Raw genomic sequence first — 19,382 nt, 5'->3', positions numbered from 1 at the left:
ATAGTTACAGTATTCTGACAGAACCTGATAGTTACGGTATTGTGACAGAACCTGATAGTTACAGTATTGTGACAGAACCTGATAGTTACAGTATTGTGACAGAACCTGATAGTTACAGTATTGTGACAGAACCTGATAGTTACAGTATTGTGACAGAACCGGAAACTGATAGTTACAGTATTGTGACAGAACCTGATAGTTACAGTATTGTGACAGAACCTGATAGTTACAGTATTTTGATAGAACCTGATAGTTACAGTATTGTGACAGAACCGGAACCTGATAGTTACAGTATTGTGACAGAACCTGATAGTTACAGTATTGTGACAGAACCGGAAACTGATAGTTACAGTATTGTGACAGAACCAGATAGTTACAGTATTGTGACAGAACCTGATAGTTACAGTATTGTGACAGAACCTGATAGTTACAGTATTGTGACAGAACCTGATAGTTACAGTATTGTGACAGAACCTGATAGTTACAGTATTGTGACAGAACCTGATAGTTACAGTATTGTGATAGAACCTGATAGTTACAGTATTGTGACAGAACCTGATAGTTACAGTATTGTGACAGAACCAAATAGTTACAGTATTGTGACAGAACCAGAGTTTCAGATCTGTTAAGGCTGTCTTGCCAACTCCTCTGGCATTGGCATGAGGCAGGAGTTGGTATGAGGCAGGAGTTGGTATGAGGCAGGAGTTGGCATGATTTGGGACGAGGCTATGCAGTAGCTAATATTCCCCAAGAGCACCGTTCACACCAAGTCGTTCGTCAATGTAACAGTATAACTTTAGTACGTCCCCTCGCCCCGACCTCGGGCGCGAACCAGGGACCCTCTGCACACATCAACAACAGTCACCCACAAAGCGTCGTTACCCATCGCTCCACAAAAACCGCGGCCCTTGCAGAGCAAGGGGAAACCTACATCTAGGTTTCAGAGCAAGTGACGTAACTGATTGAAACGCTACTAGCGCGTACCCGCTAACTAGCTAGCCATTTCACATCCGTTACACTCACCCCCCTTTCAACATCCTCCTTTTCCGCAGCAACCAGTGATCCGGGTCAACAGCATCAATGTAACAGTATAACTTTAGTACGTCCCCTCGCCCCGACCTCGGGCGCGAACCAGGGACCCTCTGCACACATCGACAACGGTCGCCCACGAAGCATCGTTACCCATCGCTACACAAAGGCCGCGGCCCTTGCAGAGCAAGGGGCAACACTACTTCTATGTTTCAGAGCAAGTGACGTAACTGATTGAAACGCTACTAGCGCGTACCCGCTAACTAGCTAGCCATTTCACATCCGTTACATCAAGATGACACGTCTTGTCATGACATGTCTTTTCTCACACTCTCAGTCCTTTCTTTACCCAGCCCTCTCTTCACCCCTCCTCCCCCAGCCCTCTCTTCACCCCTCCTCCCCCAGTACCCTCTCTTCACCCCTCCACCCCCAGTACCCTCTCTTCACCCCTCCTCCCCCAGTTCCCTCTCTTCACCCCTCCTCCCCCAGTTCCCTCTCTTCACCCCTCCTCTCCCAGTTCCCTCTCTTCACCCCTCCTCCCCCAGTACCCTCTCTTCACCCCTCCTCCCCCAGTTCCCTCTCTTCACCCTTCCTCCTCCAGTTCCCTCTCTTCACCCCTCCTCCCCCAGTACCCTCTCTTCACCCCTCCTCCCCCAGTTCCATCTCTTCACCCCTCCTCCCCCAGTACCCTCTCTTCACCCCTCCTCCCCCAGTTCCCTCTCTTCACCCCTCCTCCCCCAGTACCCTCTCGTCACCCCTCCTCCCCCAGTTCCCTCTCTTCACCCCTCCTCCCCCAGTTCCCTCTCTTCACCCCTCCTCCCCCAGTACCCTCTCTTCACCCCTCCTCCCCCAGTTCCCTCTCTTCACCCCTCCTCCCCCAGTACCCTCTCTTCACCCCTCCTCCCCCAGTTCCCTCTCTTCACCCCTCCTCCCCCAGTACCCTCTCTTCACCCCTCCTCCCCCAGTTCCCTCTCGTCACCCCTCCTCCCCCAGTTCCCTCTCGTCACCTCACCTCCCCCAGTTCCCTCTCTTCACCCCTCCTCCCCCAGTTCCCTCTCTTCACCCCTCCTCCCCCAGTTCCCTCTCTTCACCCCTCCTCCCCCAGTACCCTCTCTTCACCCCTCCTCCCTCAGTTCCCTCTCTTCACCCCTCCACCTTTACACTCAGTCACCTTGGCATGATTTGGGACGAGGCTATGCAGTAGCTAATATTCCCCAAGAGCACCGTTCACACCAAGTCGTTTGTCAAGATGACACGTCTTGTCATGACATGTCTTTTCTCACACTCTCAGTCCTTTCTTTACCCAGCCCTCTCTTCACCCCTCCTCCCCTAGTTCCCTCTCATCACCCCTCCTCCCCCAGTACCCTCTCGTCACCCCTCCTCCCCCAGTACCCTCTCATCACCCCTCCTCCCCCAGTACCCTCTCGTCACCCCTCCTCCCCCAGTTCCCTCTCTTCACCCCTCCTCCCCCAGTACCCTCTCTTCACCCCTCCTCCCCCAGTACCCTCTCTTCCCCCCTCCTCCCCCAGTTCCCTCTCTTCACCCCTCCACCCCACCCCCTTCACCCCACCCCCTTCACCCCACCCCCTTCACTCAGTCACCTTTACACTCAGGCACCTTTACACTCAGGCACCTTTACACTCAGTCACCTTTACACTCAGTCACCTTTACACCGAGTCACCTTTACACTCAGTCACCTTTACACTCAGGCACCTTTACACTCAGTCACCTTTACACTCAGTCACCTTTACACCCAGTCACCTTTACACTCAGTCACCTTTACACTCAGGCACCTTTACACTCAGTCACCTTTACACTCAGGCACCTTTACACTCAGGCACCTTTACACTCAGTCACCTTTACACTCAGGCACCTTTACACTCAGTCACCTTTACACTCAGGCACCTTTACACTCAGTCACCTTTACACTCAGGCACCTTTACACTCAGGCACCTTTACACTCAGGCACCTTTACACTCAGTCACCTTTACACTCAGTCACCTTTACACTCAGGCACCTTTACACCCAGTCACCTTTACACCCAGTCACCTTTACACTCAGTCACCTTTACACTCAGTCACCTTTACACTCAGGCACCTTTACACTCAGTCACCTTTACACTCAGGCACCTTTACACTCAGTCACCTTTACACTCAGGCACCTTTACACTCAGGCACCTTTACACTCAGTCACCTTTACACTCAGTCACCTTAACACTCTGTCACCTTTACACTCAGGCACCTTTACACTCAGTCACCTTTACACTCAGTCACCTTAACACTCCGTTACCTTTACACTCAGTCACCTTTACACTCAGTCACCTTTACACTCAGTCACCTTTAGTTTTCACCTCAATAAATAAGAACTGCCTGGGCTACCAACAACCGTGCTCTTAAATGCCACACTTTAAGGGGTCAAAGAGAAACAGTGACCTTTAATAATAGTAATAACACATGGGTTTTATGTAACATTTTAAACCCCCTAGAGTCTATTGATGCACCGGTGCTTCATTCAAAGATGATTTTTTATTTTTTTTATCCCCATAAAAATCTGTCAGTTTAAACTAGAGATATATATATTTTTGAATTGAATGCCTCAATCATCCACCTGTGACGCCCTTCCACATCTGCAGTAGAAAGTGCTAGAGCTACAACGCTGTTCGTCAGACCAGGAGACATCCTGAAAACCGGTCTTCTCACGGAAACATCCGTGGCATCCGAATGGTTTAGAAAAACTAGACTCTCACAAACACGATGGTGTTCTCTGTTTTGCTCTACGACCCCCACAAGTGTCACAGGACTCGTCTGAAGGAAACACATATAAATGAATGGTAGCATGGAGGTAGCTTTGTGCCAACAAAATATGAAAGTGTTAAAAGTGTGTCCAAAAAAAACTTTAATATTTCCAGAGCTTTCTTATATCTTCTTGATATAGGGCAGACACTGCAAAAACCTTATTCCTTATGATGTATTTTTTGACTGTAATTTTTTTGCCATTTATAAATGTGTTATTCAATGGAACTTGTTTGACCCGATAGGTTATCCGAGCTCGATTAGGCAACCTCTATGTTGCTTATGTATGTTGTCCATACACTTTCAGTGGTTCCAAAAAAATGTGTCAACTCACAGCTTGTGTACTTTAGTCAAACTCACTGCTGTCCAAATCATTGATTCATTCATTACAAAACTACTGTTGTAGCACAGTGTCCTATTGAACACAGCAATTAGCCTATTAGACGAGCAGGCCATGTAAATTAGGCTGTGACCTTGGACAACCTTTTCACAGGAGTGTTAGTTAGATAAATGGTCCAAAGTTAAAACCATTAAATCATTAATAAAAACCGGTTAATCATTTCTGAGTCATTTCTCAAAAGGTGGGTAGAGTATCTAGTTACTATTGCAGGCTTGATTTGTGGCTTTTCTATTCTTCTCTACTAATGCATGGGATAAAACATACAGTATTTTCAGCAAAATGTTAACAGCATGGCAATACATTATACTCAATTTGCAGTGTGGCCTTCTGGATTTGAGTGAAGGCCAAATGTGGCCTCCGGACCTCGGTAAAGGCGAATGTTGTCTCTGGACCTAGTCAAGACTGAATTTGGCCTCTGGACCTGGTCAAGACTGAATGTTGTCTCTGGACCTGGTCAAGACTGAATGTTGTCTATGGACCTAGTCAAGACTGAATGTGGCCTGCGGACCTGGTCAAGACTGAATGTTGTCTATGGACCTAGTCAAGACTGAATGTGGCCTCTGGACCTGGTCAAGACTGAATGTTGTCTATGGACCTAGTCAAGACTGAATGTGGCCTGCGGACCTGGTCAAGACTGAATGTTGTCTATGGACCTAGTCAAGACAGAATGTGGCCTCTGGACCTGGTCAAGACTGAATATGGCCTCTGGACCTAGTCAAGACTGAATGTGGCCTCTGGACCTAGTCAAGACTGAATGTTGTCTCTGGACCTGGTCAAGACTGAATGTCGCCTCCGGACCTAGTCAAGACTGAATGTTGTCTCTGGACCTAGTCAAGACTGAATGAGGCCTCCGGACCTAGTCAAGACTGAATGTGGCCTCTGGACCTAGTCAAGACTGAATGTGGCCTCTGGACCTAGTCAAGACTGAATGTTGTCTCTGGACCTAGTCAAGACTGAATGTGGCCTCCGGACCTAGTCAAGACTGAATGTGGCCTCTGGACCTAGTCAAGACTGAATGTGGCCTCCGGACCCGGCTGGGGCTCAATGAGTTTGACACCCCTGATATAACAACAACAACAGTAAAAGGACAAACACATGGCTTCCTCCAGCCCAGCTAGGCCTACGACAGTATCTCTCCCACCATTAGTCGGATTCTGCCTCAGAGGACACATTTATTAACTTTATTCTGTTTTTCACAGTCATTTGATTGGTAACCCACGACATAAGGATATAGTTGCTGGAAACTGAACTCAACAGAGTTAGACGACTTGTTTGCCTTCTATTTAGTGGGTTGAGGATGTGCACTCAATTAGCATTTTAACATTGCACAGACTGTTGTCATGCATTAATTTATATGGGTATGGGATTTAGCAAATGCCAAATTTCCAAAGCAAAGTCACATTTCCATACTGTAGCTTGTAACAAGAAAGTGGGCCACTTCAATCTAACCTGGGAGTGTTTAGAAACATTACATGAATCTAATAACTTTGTTTACACAACTATACTGCCCACTAATGGGTTAAAACCAAGAGTAACATTCTTTTTTATGGTTAGAGCGTTGGGCCAGTAACCGAAAAGGTTGCTGGATCAAATCCCCGAGCTGAAAAGGTCAAAATCTGTCATTCTGCCCCTGAACAAGGATATTAACCCACTGCTCCCTGGGCGCCGAAGACGTGATATTAACCCACTGCTCCCCGGGCGCCGAAGACGTGATATTAACCCACTGCTCCCCGGGCGCCGAAGACGTGATATTAACCCACTGCTCCCTGGGCGCCGACGACGAGGATATTAACCCACTGCTCCCTGGGCGCCGAAGACGAGGATGTCGATTTAAGGCGCCCCCCCCGCACCTCTCTGATTAAGAAGGGTTGGGTTAAATGCGGAAGACACATTTCAGTTGAATACATTCAGTTGTACAACTGACTAGGTATCCCCCCTTTCCCTTTACTCTTTACTCCGGCACCATATACTGTATTTTAAAAGCCATGTGTTTTGTGTACCTGTGTGGCTCTGGTGTACTCTTGAACTTCCATTATCACAGCTCCCCCTAAACCTACAGAGTCTTGTCATGGGATCAGGACTGATCCGAATGGCGTGGCTCTGCGTTTCAGGCTGTGTCTTAACCGAGAGTAGACAATGACAACTTTTTCCCAATGAAAGAGATTCTGTGGTTGGTTCTGAAGAATAGAAAAAAATGCCTACATGTAGCCTACAAATGCCCAAAGAGATCATCTGTTGGACCAGACAATAGCCTGGGGTCGAGGTTGGCCGAGAGTTGACACGACTAGTTATTTCTTTCTTCACAAATTCTTGAACCTGAAAACCATGTTTTTTATCTAAAAGCTAAGCGGGATGTCACAGTGTATCTCATCAGAAACAGAAGCCAGCAGCCCAGCACCCTCTAATACAAGGGTTTTCAGAGGTAATAAAAGACCTAAAGAGCCTGTGTTTCTTCCATTGTTCCTATTCATGTTCATTACCTGATCTTTTATTGATTTTTACCCCTTTTTTTCTCTCCAATTTCGTGGAATCCAATTGGTAGTTTACAGTCTTGTCTCATCGCTGCAACTCCCGTACGGACTCGGGAGAGGTGAAGGTCGAGAGCCATGCGTCCTCCGAAACACAACCCAACCAAGCCGCACTGCTTCTTGACACATTCCCCACTTAACCCGGAAGCCATCCGCACCAATGTGTCGGAGGAAACACTGTTACACCAGGCGGTGGTGTCAGCGTGCACTGAGCCCGGCCCGCCACAGGAGTCGCTAGTGCGCGATGGGACAAGGACATCCCTGCCGGGCTAAACCCTCCCCTAACCCGGACGACGCTGGGCCAATTGTGCGCCGCCCCATGGGTCTCACCGGTCACGGCCGGCTACGACAGAGCCTGGACTCAAACCCAGGATCTCTAGTGGCACAGCTAGCACTGCGATGCAGTGTCTTAGACCACTGTGGCAGTCGGGAGGCCCGTTTTTACCTAATCTAATGATTATCATAATAATTGGCTTGTTTGTCCAGGAGTATAGAGATAGTTCACCCAAACTACAAAATTACATTTTGGTTTCCTTATCCAATAAACAAGGTATGACAGCAATCCATGCTTTGATTTTGTCTACCTGCCCACTGTTTCAGACACTAACCTTTTAGCACTTGTGGCACAAATCCAATTGCAAGTCAATGGTACCTATATTAGCATTTTTGCACTTTGTGTCCAACCATCACTCTATGTCTGGGAAACTGGCCCTGACGGTCTGTTCTACAAACAAACACTTGACTCCTTGAAGACAGGAGTCCATCTCAAGACGATCATGGAATGTTCATTTCTGGGGTTGTTTGTCCATTTGTTTTGTTTTGTACACATACCCTTGACAGGGGATATGATCTGGAACGATCCATTCTGAACATGACGAGCCAGACTGTGCAATAGGCAGCTAGATCTAAATGAATTTTTTTTTAAAACGTCATTGTTTTTTTCTACTAAAGCCCATTATGTACTTAAATGATGCTAATGATTTTTGACTCATGATAATGTATTCATTCATCACAATTATACCCCAGATCCCATCTGTCATTAAACTGTAAATAAAGACGCCATGATTTTCATTCCATTTAATAAATCAATTACACACAGCATAATAGATGTTTGCTTTAATACATTTTACATAGTAGGATATTAGGGTATGTGTAATCATATGAAATGAATGATGTCACTAATTACTTTTCGGGTCCTCAATTCCAATTGGACCAGGGTGTGTGTAATCATAGGTCCTCAATTCCAATTGGACCAGGGTGTATGTAATCATAGGTCCTCAATTCTAATTGGACCAGGGTGTGTGTAATCATAGGTCCTCAATTCCAATTGGACCAGGGTGTGTGTAATCATAGATCCTCAATTCCAATTGGACCAGGGTGTGTGTAATCATAGGTCCTCAATTCCAATTGGACCAGGGTGTGTGTAATCATAGGTCCTCAATTCCAATTGGACCAGGGTGTGTGTAATCATAGGTCCTCAATTCCAATTGGACCAGGGTGTATGTCCCTCAGGGTAGCATGTTCTATACGTACTGTAGTAGGGCTACACACCTTTAGACGAGGACCCGTAGAACCCTATAGTCAACAGTGAGTGAGTATATACAGAATAGGGTTCCATTTAGGACCCCCCCACCCTATATTATAGTTAGAACAGAGTAATAGGTAACCAATATTATAGTTAGAACAGGGATGGGCACCTTTGACTACCCACACGCATACCCACACGTATACCCACACAAATAACCACACGCATAACCACACGCATACCCACACGCATACCCACACACATAACCACACGCATACCCACACACATAACCACACGCATACCCACACGCATAACCACACGCATACCCACACGCATACCCACACACATAACCACACGCATACCCACACACATAACCACACGCATACCCACACGCATAACCACACACATAACCACACACATAACCACACGCATAACCACACACATAACCACACGCATACCCACACGCATACCCACACGCATACCCACACGCATACCCACACACATAACCACACGCATAACCACACACATAACCACACGCATACCCACACGCATAACCACACACATAATCACACACATAACCACACGCATAACCACACGCATACCCACACGCATACCCACACGCATAACCACACGCATACCTACACGCATAACCACACGAATACCTACATGCATAACCACACGCATATCCGCATGCATACCCACACGCATACCTACACGCATACCCACACGCATAACCACACGCATACCCACACGCATACCCACACGCATACCCACACGCATAACCACACGCATATCCGCATGCATACCCACACGCATAACCACACGCATAACCACACGCATACCTACACGCATACCCACACGCATAACCACATGTGCATCCTGCCCAATTCTACACATTTTGCCATAGGGTGAAGAGAAATGTTTGCAGTTTTTAATATGATATCTGAGTGTGACTGACACACAAAATTAATGGGGAACCCCGGCCGGTAAATTCGACCATGATTACTACGTTTAGATAGCTGGCCACTAGAGTCATTTACCAAATGTTAGGTGACATGGGCTAATTTAGTGACTGACTATCAATGACTAACATAACAATATCAAAACCAGGGGAACAACTTTCACTGGGGACCCCCCACATTCTGAAATTGCATTTTGACCCAATCCCCCCAGATCTATAATTGCATTGTTATACCAAAAATGTCAACGGCGTGCTTTAGGACCATGCGGACGCCTTCGAGTGGTCGGGTAGGCTATTTGGATGTTTCAGACGGCTGGATTTAGGACCCCGCGGACACCACAGAGCAGGGGCGGACAGGCTGTGTGAAGGCAAAGCTTCTGAAAGGCTAGCAGGACCAGCAGGGAGAGTTGAACAGAGGCAGCTGCTGTCAGTTGTATATGTGTTATGCTCTTTCTCCGAGTTTTAAAAGCAAGCACAGCAGAAACTGGCTACTTTTTAGTTGACTGATGTAGCTGGTAAGGTATCTGCTGTTTAACATAAGAGAAACAAATACTAAACTAGCATTTATTCCCAGTGCTGAGCTAGTAGTGTAACTGACATGTAACATTAGCTAATGTTCCATCCCCTCTTGACTGAGGAGAATGAATAAGCTAGGCTAGCTAGTAGCTACCACAGTCAGTTCAGCTCTAGCCTCTAGTTATCTGTCAGACAGTAATACTAGCCACTTCATACCACTATCTAACAGCTCTTTGTATGGAAATGTTATCTAGCCTTTTTGTCCCATTTCAACAGAAGTAAATTAATTCGATAGCTTTTGCCAGTTGATGTACCGTTAGAGAGAGAACTTGCCAAAAGTAGGTATTCTTTATAAGTCAGTATAGCAATGTAATGTTATTGATTAGTCAGTGTCCCTATCTAATTCCCTACTTTTAACACCGACACAGTAAAATAAACAGCTCTACAGGCTTCACTGTCATGGTGCCCAGTCAGTACACAACACTATGCTCATCATGTCTTAGCAGGATCAGATGGTGACAGGAGTCCCAGCAGGGTCAGACAGCCAGGGAAGACCAGTCTACGGAGCTCAGGGGAATCTTGCAGTATATTAACAATACCAATGAATGTTACAAAGTTCCTTCTTGAATTGATGGGTAGACCACAGGACAGTAGTTTAAATCTACAGTCTGGGATCTGGGAATAATACATCATTTATGATTAATTATTAATTTCAATTATTCCAATTATTGAACCATTGATACTATAATGTATAAATGTACACCAAGATAATTCTTTGTCATGCCTCATCTTACGAGGATCAGATGGTGACAGGGGTGTCAGCAGGGTCAGGCAGCCAGGGAAGACCAGTCTGTGACGGAGGTGAGGTGAATTTTTGCAGATGCAACACTTTATTCTCTCTGCGCAGCAAACACTGGACAAGCCAGATGCTATTTTATTAAGGCAGTCTGACAAACATCCAAAGGTTGATTTCTAAACTGTATCAAGGGTTGATAGAGACTTTTCCTGATGACACAAAACATGTAAAACACAAATGTGAGGAAGACCTGGTAGAAGCTATTGATGATGATGAACGGATACAGACAGTGGCGACCCGTCATTCAGGGGCAGAACCCCACCTGTTTTGAGCCTCACATTTTTAGCAACAAAAAAAAAATATATATATATATATATATAAAAAAAATGGGGGGGTTGCCTGTTTTGCATGTTATTTTGGCATTAATACGTGTCACATTTCAGTTTGCAAACAATGTAATTTAAAATATATATATAATTCAGTTAATAATGCTGCATACACACACGGTCTCTTTCTTTGTTTTCTTGAGTAAAGCAGTTCCAAAATGTAGGCGTTACAGCCTAAAAGTGCTCTCTGTGGTGGTGGGGCGGGCAGAAAATAGGAGCATTGCGCCGTGATTGGCTCAGTGTTCTGTCACTCGTGGGGACACTACGTCATCACCAAGTTTATGTCCTTAGTAAAGGTAGACGTCCAAAATGTCAGCCCTTTGGGTCCTGCCATAGCGTTATATTACAAGTGCCCTTCCACGAAGACTCAAGGTCATTGGCCACAGATAAAATGACTTCAAATGGCGTTATATCTACAGTAGCTTTGATTGGACTGATCATGTCAACATCATACTTTCAAAGTCTTCGCTAGCAAGCTAGCAGTCATCATCATGAATCAAGTCGACAATCTACTGGCAAATCCTTTTTAATCCTTTGTCATATGAAGAGAAATTAAGAAGAGAAATTCCAGATAAAACATATCGGTGTTCATCGGCCATTGGACTTAAAGATTACACAACAAGTTGGGAATCGCAAATTCAACAACGAGTCGTGTTGGAGGAATCAGTGGCTAACTGCAAGCATTGCAAAGTATTCACTAACGTTAGCCTGCTATTCAATGGAGTGGATGTGGTCCCCCCCCCCCCCCCTCCAGAGTTCCCACCATAAATCCAGAGAATGCCAGACTTTGATGACAAAGTTTGATGACAAAATTTGCCCACAAAGGACCGCCGCATCACCTTCACAAAGTGAGTCCAAAAATGTCTTGTATGCTGCTGCATAAATTATGTAATATGCAAGGGAGATATCTATACTGTAGCTAAGAACGTATTACTAAGTGTGTGTTGTGTAGTAAGCTGTTAGTAGCCCATGTGCCTCACCCTAATAATTTGGTCTATTTTCACCAACGTGGTATTGTAAACACATTGTTCGTGGCCCGGTGTGTGCTTGTTTGCAGACTTGTTTTGTACAGATTTGACAGTGCTACTGATAGTAGTGGTGGTGCTTGGCTTGCACGTGCAAATTCATCACACATCATTCTATAATAGAACTGTGTCATTTGACGTGTCAAATTAAAGCTGATTTAAGGCGTCAAATAGTGTTATATGACGTGTATCTTTTTTGACACGCAAAGACCCAAACGGCGTTCAATGTGCCTCACCCTAATGACTTGGTCTATTTTCACCTCTTAAGTTCACCTATTTTTCTAACTTGGTGGTGCACATATAGCCTATAACCTGTTTTAGAGAAATGTATTCATAGAATATCGTAAGAGCTTTCATTGACTGTTATGCCCCCTTTATTTATCCTACGGTTCTGACTTGGTGTACAGGGAGAACACTGTAAGAACGGCCCATGTTCTGAATTCTGTCGCTGTACATTTCAAAAGTGCTGAACAAATAGTTATTGACTACGTCCGTCGTCTCTCGCTCATTAATGTCTCGAAATTACGGATTGCCTCTTATCCGCTTGTCTTCCCCTTTATGCCATAGTTTGTACATCTCAACTGTCTGTAGAAATCACATTAGTTTAAGCAAGTCAGTCATATCAGCTATATTTTTTATATACCAAGATGTACATGCTAAAATAGCCACTGGATACAGATGTGTTAGAATGCCCAGTTATGTTCATATCATCTCAGACATAAATGACTGTCGTTTGAGACCATCCGTAGAACGTTCTATATGCCAGTGAAACAGAATATCATGCACTCAGAAAATGTAATACCTCTGCTGGAGGGTGTAAAACACAAAAGGGGACATATTTACATATACTATAGTTTTTGTGAAGACTGGCTGAATTAGTATGTTCTTTAATCTCAACATGTCTACAGATTCTTCCTTCTTCCTGTTTTTGTGTGTGTGTGTGTGTGTGTGTGTTTGCTTGTACTGTGAATGTTGATACTGGAGACTGTTATCAAAACGAAACTGTGTAACCAACTATCGAAGAAATGCATTTCCATTCATTGGAAGGTTGGTTATCCTCCCACAATGTCACAATGGATGGCAGAAATGTCAAGTTATGTATCACTAGATTTGATTTATTACCAGATTAAGGGTATACTGTGCAACTTTCATAAGGTCTGGATGCCTTATATGGAATACTGTACGACAAAAGGAGTCTGTATTGAAAACATGCCCACGTCAGGGGTGATACCTATTTAGGCAATCGCTAGCTGCTGGGCTGCTCAGTCCTGGCCCTGGGGTTCTACCGTCCTGTGGGTTGTCACTCTGGCCTTGGCCTAACATACCTGAAACCAATAAGGAATGTTTCACTAAGATCCTAAATCTGAGTGGGGTGTGTTGGGTTGGGGCGCTGCAGAGCCGTGGACCCCTATGGGACAGGACGGGGTGACCCAGCTATATTGTGTGTAAGTAAAAAGAGCTCTACAGTACTATTAGGCCTATGAGATGAATTATATGGAGGATGTAGTGTTTCTGTGTGTTCATGTATATATGTGTAGTTTGTATGTTTATTATTTAAACTTGAATAAATAAATAAATAGTGGGTAAAAACATTTTTGGGAGAGAGTTGAGGTATTGACTAGACTGGTGGGAATCGGGCTTGCAGGTGGCTTGGGGCAGCCTGGGGGGGGGGTCTGGCTGGGGGGGGGGGGGTCTGGCTGAGGAGGGGTCTGGCTGGGGCGGTCTGGCTGGGGGGGTCTGGCTGGGGGGTGCTGGCTGAGGGGGGTCTGGCTGAGGAGGGGTCTGGCTGGGGCGGTCTGGCAGGGGGGGTCTGGCTGAGGGGGGTCTGGCTGGGGGGTCTGGCTAGGGGGGCCTGGCTGGGGGGGGGGTCTGGCTGAGGGGGGTCTGGCTGAGGGGGGGGGTCTGGCTGGGGGGGGTCTGGCTGGGGGGGGGGGTCTGGCTGGGGGGGTCTGGCCGGGGGGGGGGTCTGGCTGGGGGGGTCTGGCTGGGGGGTCTGGCTGGGGGGGTCTGGCTGGGGGGGGTCTGGCTGAGGGGGGTCTGGCTGAGGGGGGAGGGTCTGGCTGGGGGGGTCTGGATGGGGGGGGTCTGGCTGAGGGGGGTCTGGATGGGGGGGGTCTGGCTGGGGGGGTCTGGCTGAGGGGGGGGGGGATCTGGATGGGGGGGGGGTCTGGCTGGGGGGGTCTGGATGGGGGGGGTCTGGCTGAGGGGGGGGGGGTCTGGATGGGGGGGGTCTGGCTGGGGGGGTCTGGATGGGGGGGGTCTGGCTGAGGGGGGGGGGATCTGGATGGGGGGGTCTGGCTGGGGGGGTCTGGATGGGGGGGGGTCTGCCTGGGGGGGTCTGGATGGGGGGGGTCTGGCTGGGGGGGGTCTGGTTGGGGGGGGGGGGGTCTGGCTGACATTTGATATAAAGGATGTCTTAATAAAGACAATCAAAGTCTTTGTACTTGATTTTTGTTGTTAGATTTGTTCGGCTATTGGTTAAAGGTGCAACACAATATTGATAATTGAATTATTTTTTATATAGTTGAGTCTTATCAATCACTTAAACATTTTTAATAATTTGCCTAGTTAAATAAATACAAATATATATATTTTTAAATGATCTCTTACCTAGCTTGATGACTAGGGGCATTTTTGCTTACTTTTTGTTGTTCTAAATAGAGACGGCTAGACGGACCATTTGGTATTGTGTAGATTATGCAGGAAATTAGCTTGTTCTAACGTTGTACTATAGGCTAAGCAGCGAAGGCAGTTATTTCCCCGATACACAGGGAGAAACGGGTGTGCGTAATAACGTTTGCTAAGACCCAAGTGAATGAATTACAGTATCAAAAGCATAGACACACAAACAAACACAAACATACAACAGGCTACTTAAAATAAATAGCGATCAATCTCGCCCGCGAGTAAATCCCAACTTTCAGATACCTTACCTCCCAGTGTCAGTCGGCTAACAAGTGACCACAGCAGCGCGTAAAAACACAGTTTCTTCCTGTTTGTGATCGGGAATTCCATGTTTTCCATTCAATAATATTCTTCAAGGTGTAGTCCGGGCCGTTTACATATTTACAGATCGGTTGGTCTTGAGATTTTTGGTCACGTATTATTCGACCACTTCATTCAATCATTCAGAAGTTAACCTACTCTCTCCACTTGTGTGTGTGTGAGAGAGAGCGACCGCAGTCACTCTGAGCATTATATAGCTCTGCCCGCAGTCACTTCGGGCATTATGTGGCTCCGCCAGCAGTCACTCCGAGCATCATGTGGCTCCGCCTTGTGTGTGAGCGCACCCTCCTTATCCCACTCTGCAAGATCTCTTAGCAGTGAACACCGGGCTACTTTGAAAATTAAAAAATATATTTTAGATTAGCTAGCCCATGAAAGATTGTTCCGTTCTATCTTGTATCCTTGGGAAGTCTCTACCCCATTGAAGTTGAAATGGTTTATAAGGTATGGTCAAATATTAGGTATGGGTTATGCTTAATAGAGTAAGGTAATGGGTTATGGTTATCAGGGTAAGGGTATGGGTTATGGTTATCAGAGTAAGGGTATGGGTTATGGTTAAAAGGGTAAGGGTATGGGTTATGGTTATCAGGGTAAGGGTATGGGTTATGGTTAATAGGGTAAGGGTATGGGTTATGGTTATCAGGGTAAGGATATGGGTTATGGTTATCAGGTAAGGGTATGGGTTATGGTTATCAGGGTAAGGGTATGGGTTATGGTTATCAGGGTAAGGGTATGGGTTATGGTTATCAGGGTAAGGGTATGGGTTATGGTTATTAGGGTAAGGGTATGGGTTATGGTTATTAGGGTAAGGGTATGGGTTATGGTTATCAGGGTAAGGGTATGGGTTATGATTATCAGGGTAAGGGTATGGGTTATGGTTATTAGGGTAAGGGTATGGGTTATGGTTATCAGGGTAAGGGTATGGGTTATGGTTATCAGGGTAAGGGTATGGGTTATGGTTATTAGGGTAAGGGTATGGGTTATGGTTATCAGGGTAAGGGTATGGGTTATGGTTAATAGGGTAAGGGTATGGGTTATGGTTATCAGGGTAAGGGTATGGGTTATGGTTATCAGGGTAAGGGTATGGGTTATGGTTATCAGGGTAAGGGTATGGGTTATGGTTATCAGGGTAAGGGTATGGGTTATGGTTATCAGGGTAAGGGTATGGGTTATGGTTATTAGGATAAGGGTATGGGTTATGGTTATCAGGGTAAGGGTATGGGTTATGGTTATCAGGGTAAGGGTATGGGTTATGGTTATCAGGGTAAGGGTATGGGTTATGGTTATCAGGGTAAGGGTATGGGTTATGGTTATTAGGATAAGGGTATGGGTTATGGTTATCAGGGTAAGGATATGGGTTATGGTTATCAGGGTAAGGGTATGGGTTATGGTTATCAGGGTAAGGGTATGGGTTATGGTTATTAGGGTAAGGGTATGGGTTATGGTTATCAGGGTAAGGGTATGGGTTATGGTTATCAGGGTAAGGGTATGGGTTATGGTTATCAGGGTAAGGGTATGGGTTATGGTTATCAGGGTAAGGGTATGGGTTATGGTTATGGTTATTAGGGTAAGGGTATGGGTTATGGTTATCAGGGTATGGGTTATGGTTATCAGGGTAAAGGTATGGGTTATGGTTATTAGGGTAAGGGTATGGGTTATGGTTATCAGGGTAAGGGTATGGGTTATGGTTATCAGGGTAAGGGTATGGGTTATGGTTATCAGGGTAAGGGTAAGGGTATGGGTTAAACGGAGGGATTGCACTGACAATATAAGATTAGGGCTAACTCATCTGAACCTATTATATTCCTATGTATCAGATGCTCTTATCCAGAACAATTTACAAGAGCAATTAGGGTTAAGTGCCTTGCTCAAGGACACGGACAGATGTTTCACCTAATCGGCTCGGGGATTTGCACCACAGGGATTTAAAACAGCGACCTTTCGGTTACTGGCCCAAAGCTTTCAACCCCTAGGCTACCTGCCAAACTACACCTCTATAACATGACTCCATCACCCTACACCTCTATAACCATGACTCCATCACCCTACACCTCTATAACCATGACTCCATCACCCTACACCTCTATAACCATGACTCCATCACCCCACACCTCTATAACCATGACTCCATCACCCTACACCTCTATAACCATGACTCCATCACCCTACACCTCTATAACCATGACTCCATCACCCTACACCTCTATAACCATGACTCCATCACCCTACACCTCTATAACCATGACTCCATCACCCTACACCTCTATAACCATGACTCCATCACCCTACACCTCTATAACCACGACTCCATCACCCTACACCTCTATAACCATGACTCCATCACCCTACACCTCTATAACATGACTCCATCACACTACACCTCTATAACCATGACTCCATCACCCTACACCTCTATTACCATGACTCCATCACCCTACACCTCTATAACCACGACTCCATCACCCTACACCTCTATAACATGACTCCATCACCCTACACCTCTATAACCATGACTCCATCACCCTACATCTCTATAACCATGACTCCATCACCCTACACCTCTATAACCATGACTCCATCACATTACACCTCTATAACCATGACTCCATCACCCTACACCTCTATAACCATGACTCCATCACCCTACACCTCTATAACCATGACTCCATCACCCTACACCTCTATAACCATGAATCCATCACACTACACCTCTATAACCATGACTCCATCACCCTACACCTCTATAACCATGACTCCATCACCATATACATATATAACCATGACTCCATCACACTACACCTCTATAACCACGACTCCATCACCCTACACCTCTATAACCACGACTCCATCACACTACACCTCTATAACCATGACTCCATCACCCTACACCTCTATAACCATGACTCCATCACCCTACACCTCTATAACCATGACTCCATCACCCTACACCTCTATAACCATGACTCCATCACCCTACACCTCTATAACCATGACTCCATCACCCTACACCTCTATAACCACGACTCCATCACCCTACACCTCTATAACCATGACTCCATCACCCTACACCTCTATAACCATGACTCCATCACCCTACACCTCTATAACCACGACTCCATCACCCTACACCTCTATAACCATGACTCCATCACCCTACACCTCTATAACATGACTCCATCACACTACACCTCTATAACCATGACTCCATCACCCTACACCTCTATTACCATGACTCCATCACCCTACACCTCTATAACCACGACTCCATCACCCTACACCTCTATAACATGACTCCATCACCCTACACCTCTATAACCATGACTCCATCACCCTACATCTCTATAACCATGACTCCATCACCCTACACCTCTATAACCATGACTCCATCACCCTACACCTCTATAACCATGACTCCATCACCCTACACCTCTATAACCATGACTCCATCACCCTACACCTCTATAACCATGACTCCATCACCCTACACCTCTATAACCATGACTCCATCACCATATACATATATAACCATGACTCCATCACACTACACCTCTATAACCATGACTCCATCACCCTACACCTCTATAACCACGACTCCATCACCCTACACCTCTATAACATGACTCCATCACCCTACACCTCTATAACCATGACTCCATCACCCTACATCTCTATAACCATGACTCCATCACCCTACACCTCTATAACATGACTCCATCACCCTACACCTCTATAACCATGACTCCATCACCCTACACCTCTATAACCATGACTCCAACACCCTACACCTCTATAACCATGACTCCATCACCCTACACCTCTATAACCATGACTCCATCACCATATACATATATAACCATGACTCCATCACACTACACCTCTATAACCATGACTCCATCACACTACACCTCTATAACCATGACTCCATCACCCTACACCTCTATAACCACGACTCCATCACACTACACCTCTATAACCATGACTCCATCACACTACACCTCTATAACCATGACTCCATCACATTACACCTCTATAAACATGACTCCATCACCCTACAACCATGACTCCATCACACTACACCTCTATAACCATGACTCCATCACATTACACCTCTATAACCATGACTCCATCACCCTACACCTCTATAACCATGACTCCATCACACTACACCTCTATAACATGACTCCATCACCCTACACCTCTATAACATGACTCCATCACACTACACCTCTATAACCATGACTCCATCACCCTACACCTCTATAACCATGACTCCATCACACTACACCTCTATAACCATGACTCCATCACCCTACACCTCTATAACCATGACTCCATCACCCTACACCTCTATAACATGACTCCATCACACTACACCTCTATAACCATGACTCCATCACCCTACACCTCTATAACTATGA

At 45.9% G+C, this 19,382-nt stretch overlaps 1 protein-coding gene across 1 annotated transcript in view; it reads right to left on the bottom strand.

Annotated features, from left to right (window-relative positions):
• LOC129826783 (chondroitin sulfate proteoglycan 4-like) overlaps window positions 1-15,401 on the bottom strand; it is a 91,706-nt gene extending 76,305 nt beyond the window's left edge. The window contains exon 1 of the mRNA XM_055887857.1: window positions 14,892-15,401. Coding sequence (XP_055743832.1) covers window positions 14,892-14,982 — 91 coding nt within the window. The 5' untranslated portion in view covers window positions 14,983-15,401. The remainder of the gene's footprint in view (window positions 1-14,891) is intronic.
• Window positions 15,402-19,382: the final 3,981 nt, after the last annotated feature.

Source organism: Salvelinus fontinalis, chromosome 28 (genome assembly GCF_029448725.1).
Source record: "Salvelinus fontinalis isolate EN_2023a chromosome 28, ASM2944872v1, whole genome shotgun sequence".
In the NCBI taxonomy this organism is placed as follows: Eukaryota; Metazoa; Chordata; class Actinopteri; order Salmoniformes; family Salmonidae; genus Salvelinus; species Salvelinus fontinalis.
The sequence above is the reverse complement of the archived record's forward strand: the minus strand, read 5'-3'. Positions and strand labels throughout refer to the sequence as shown.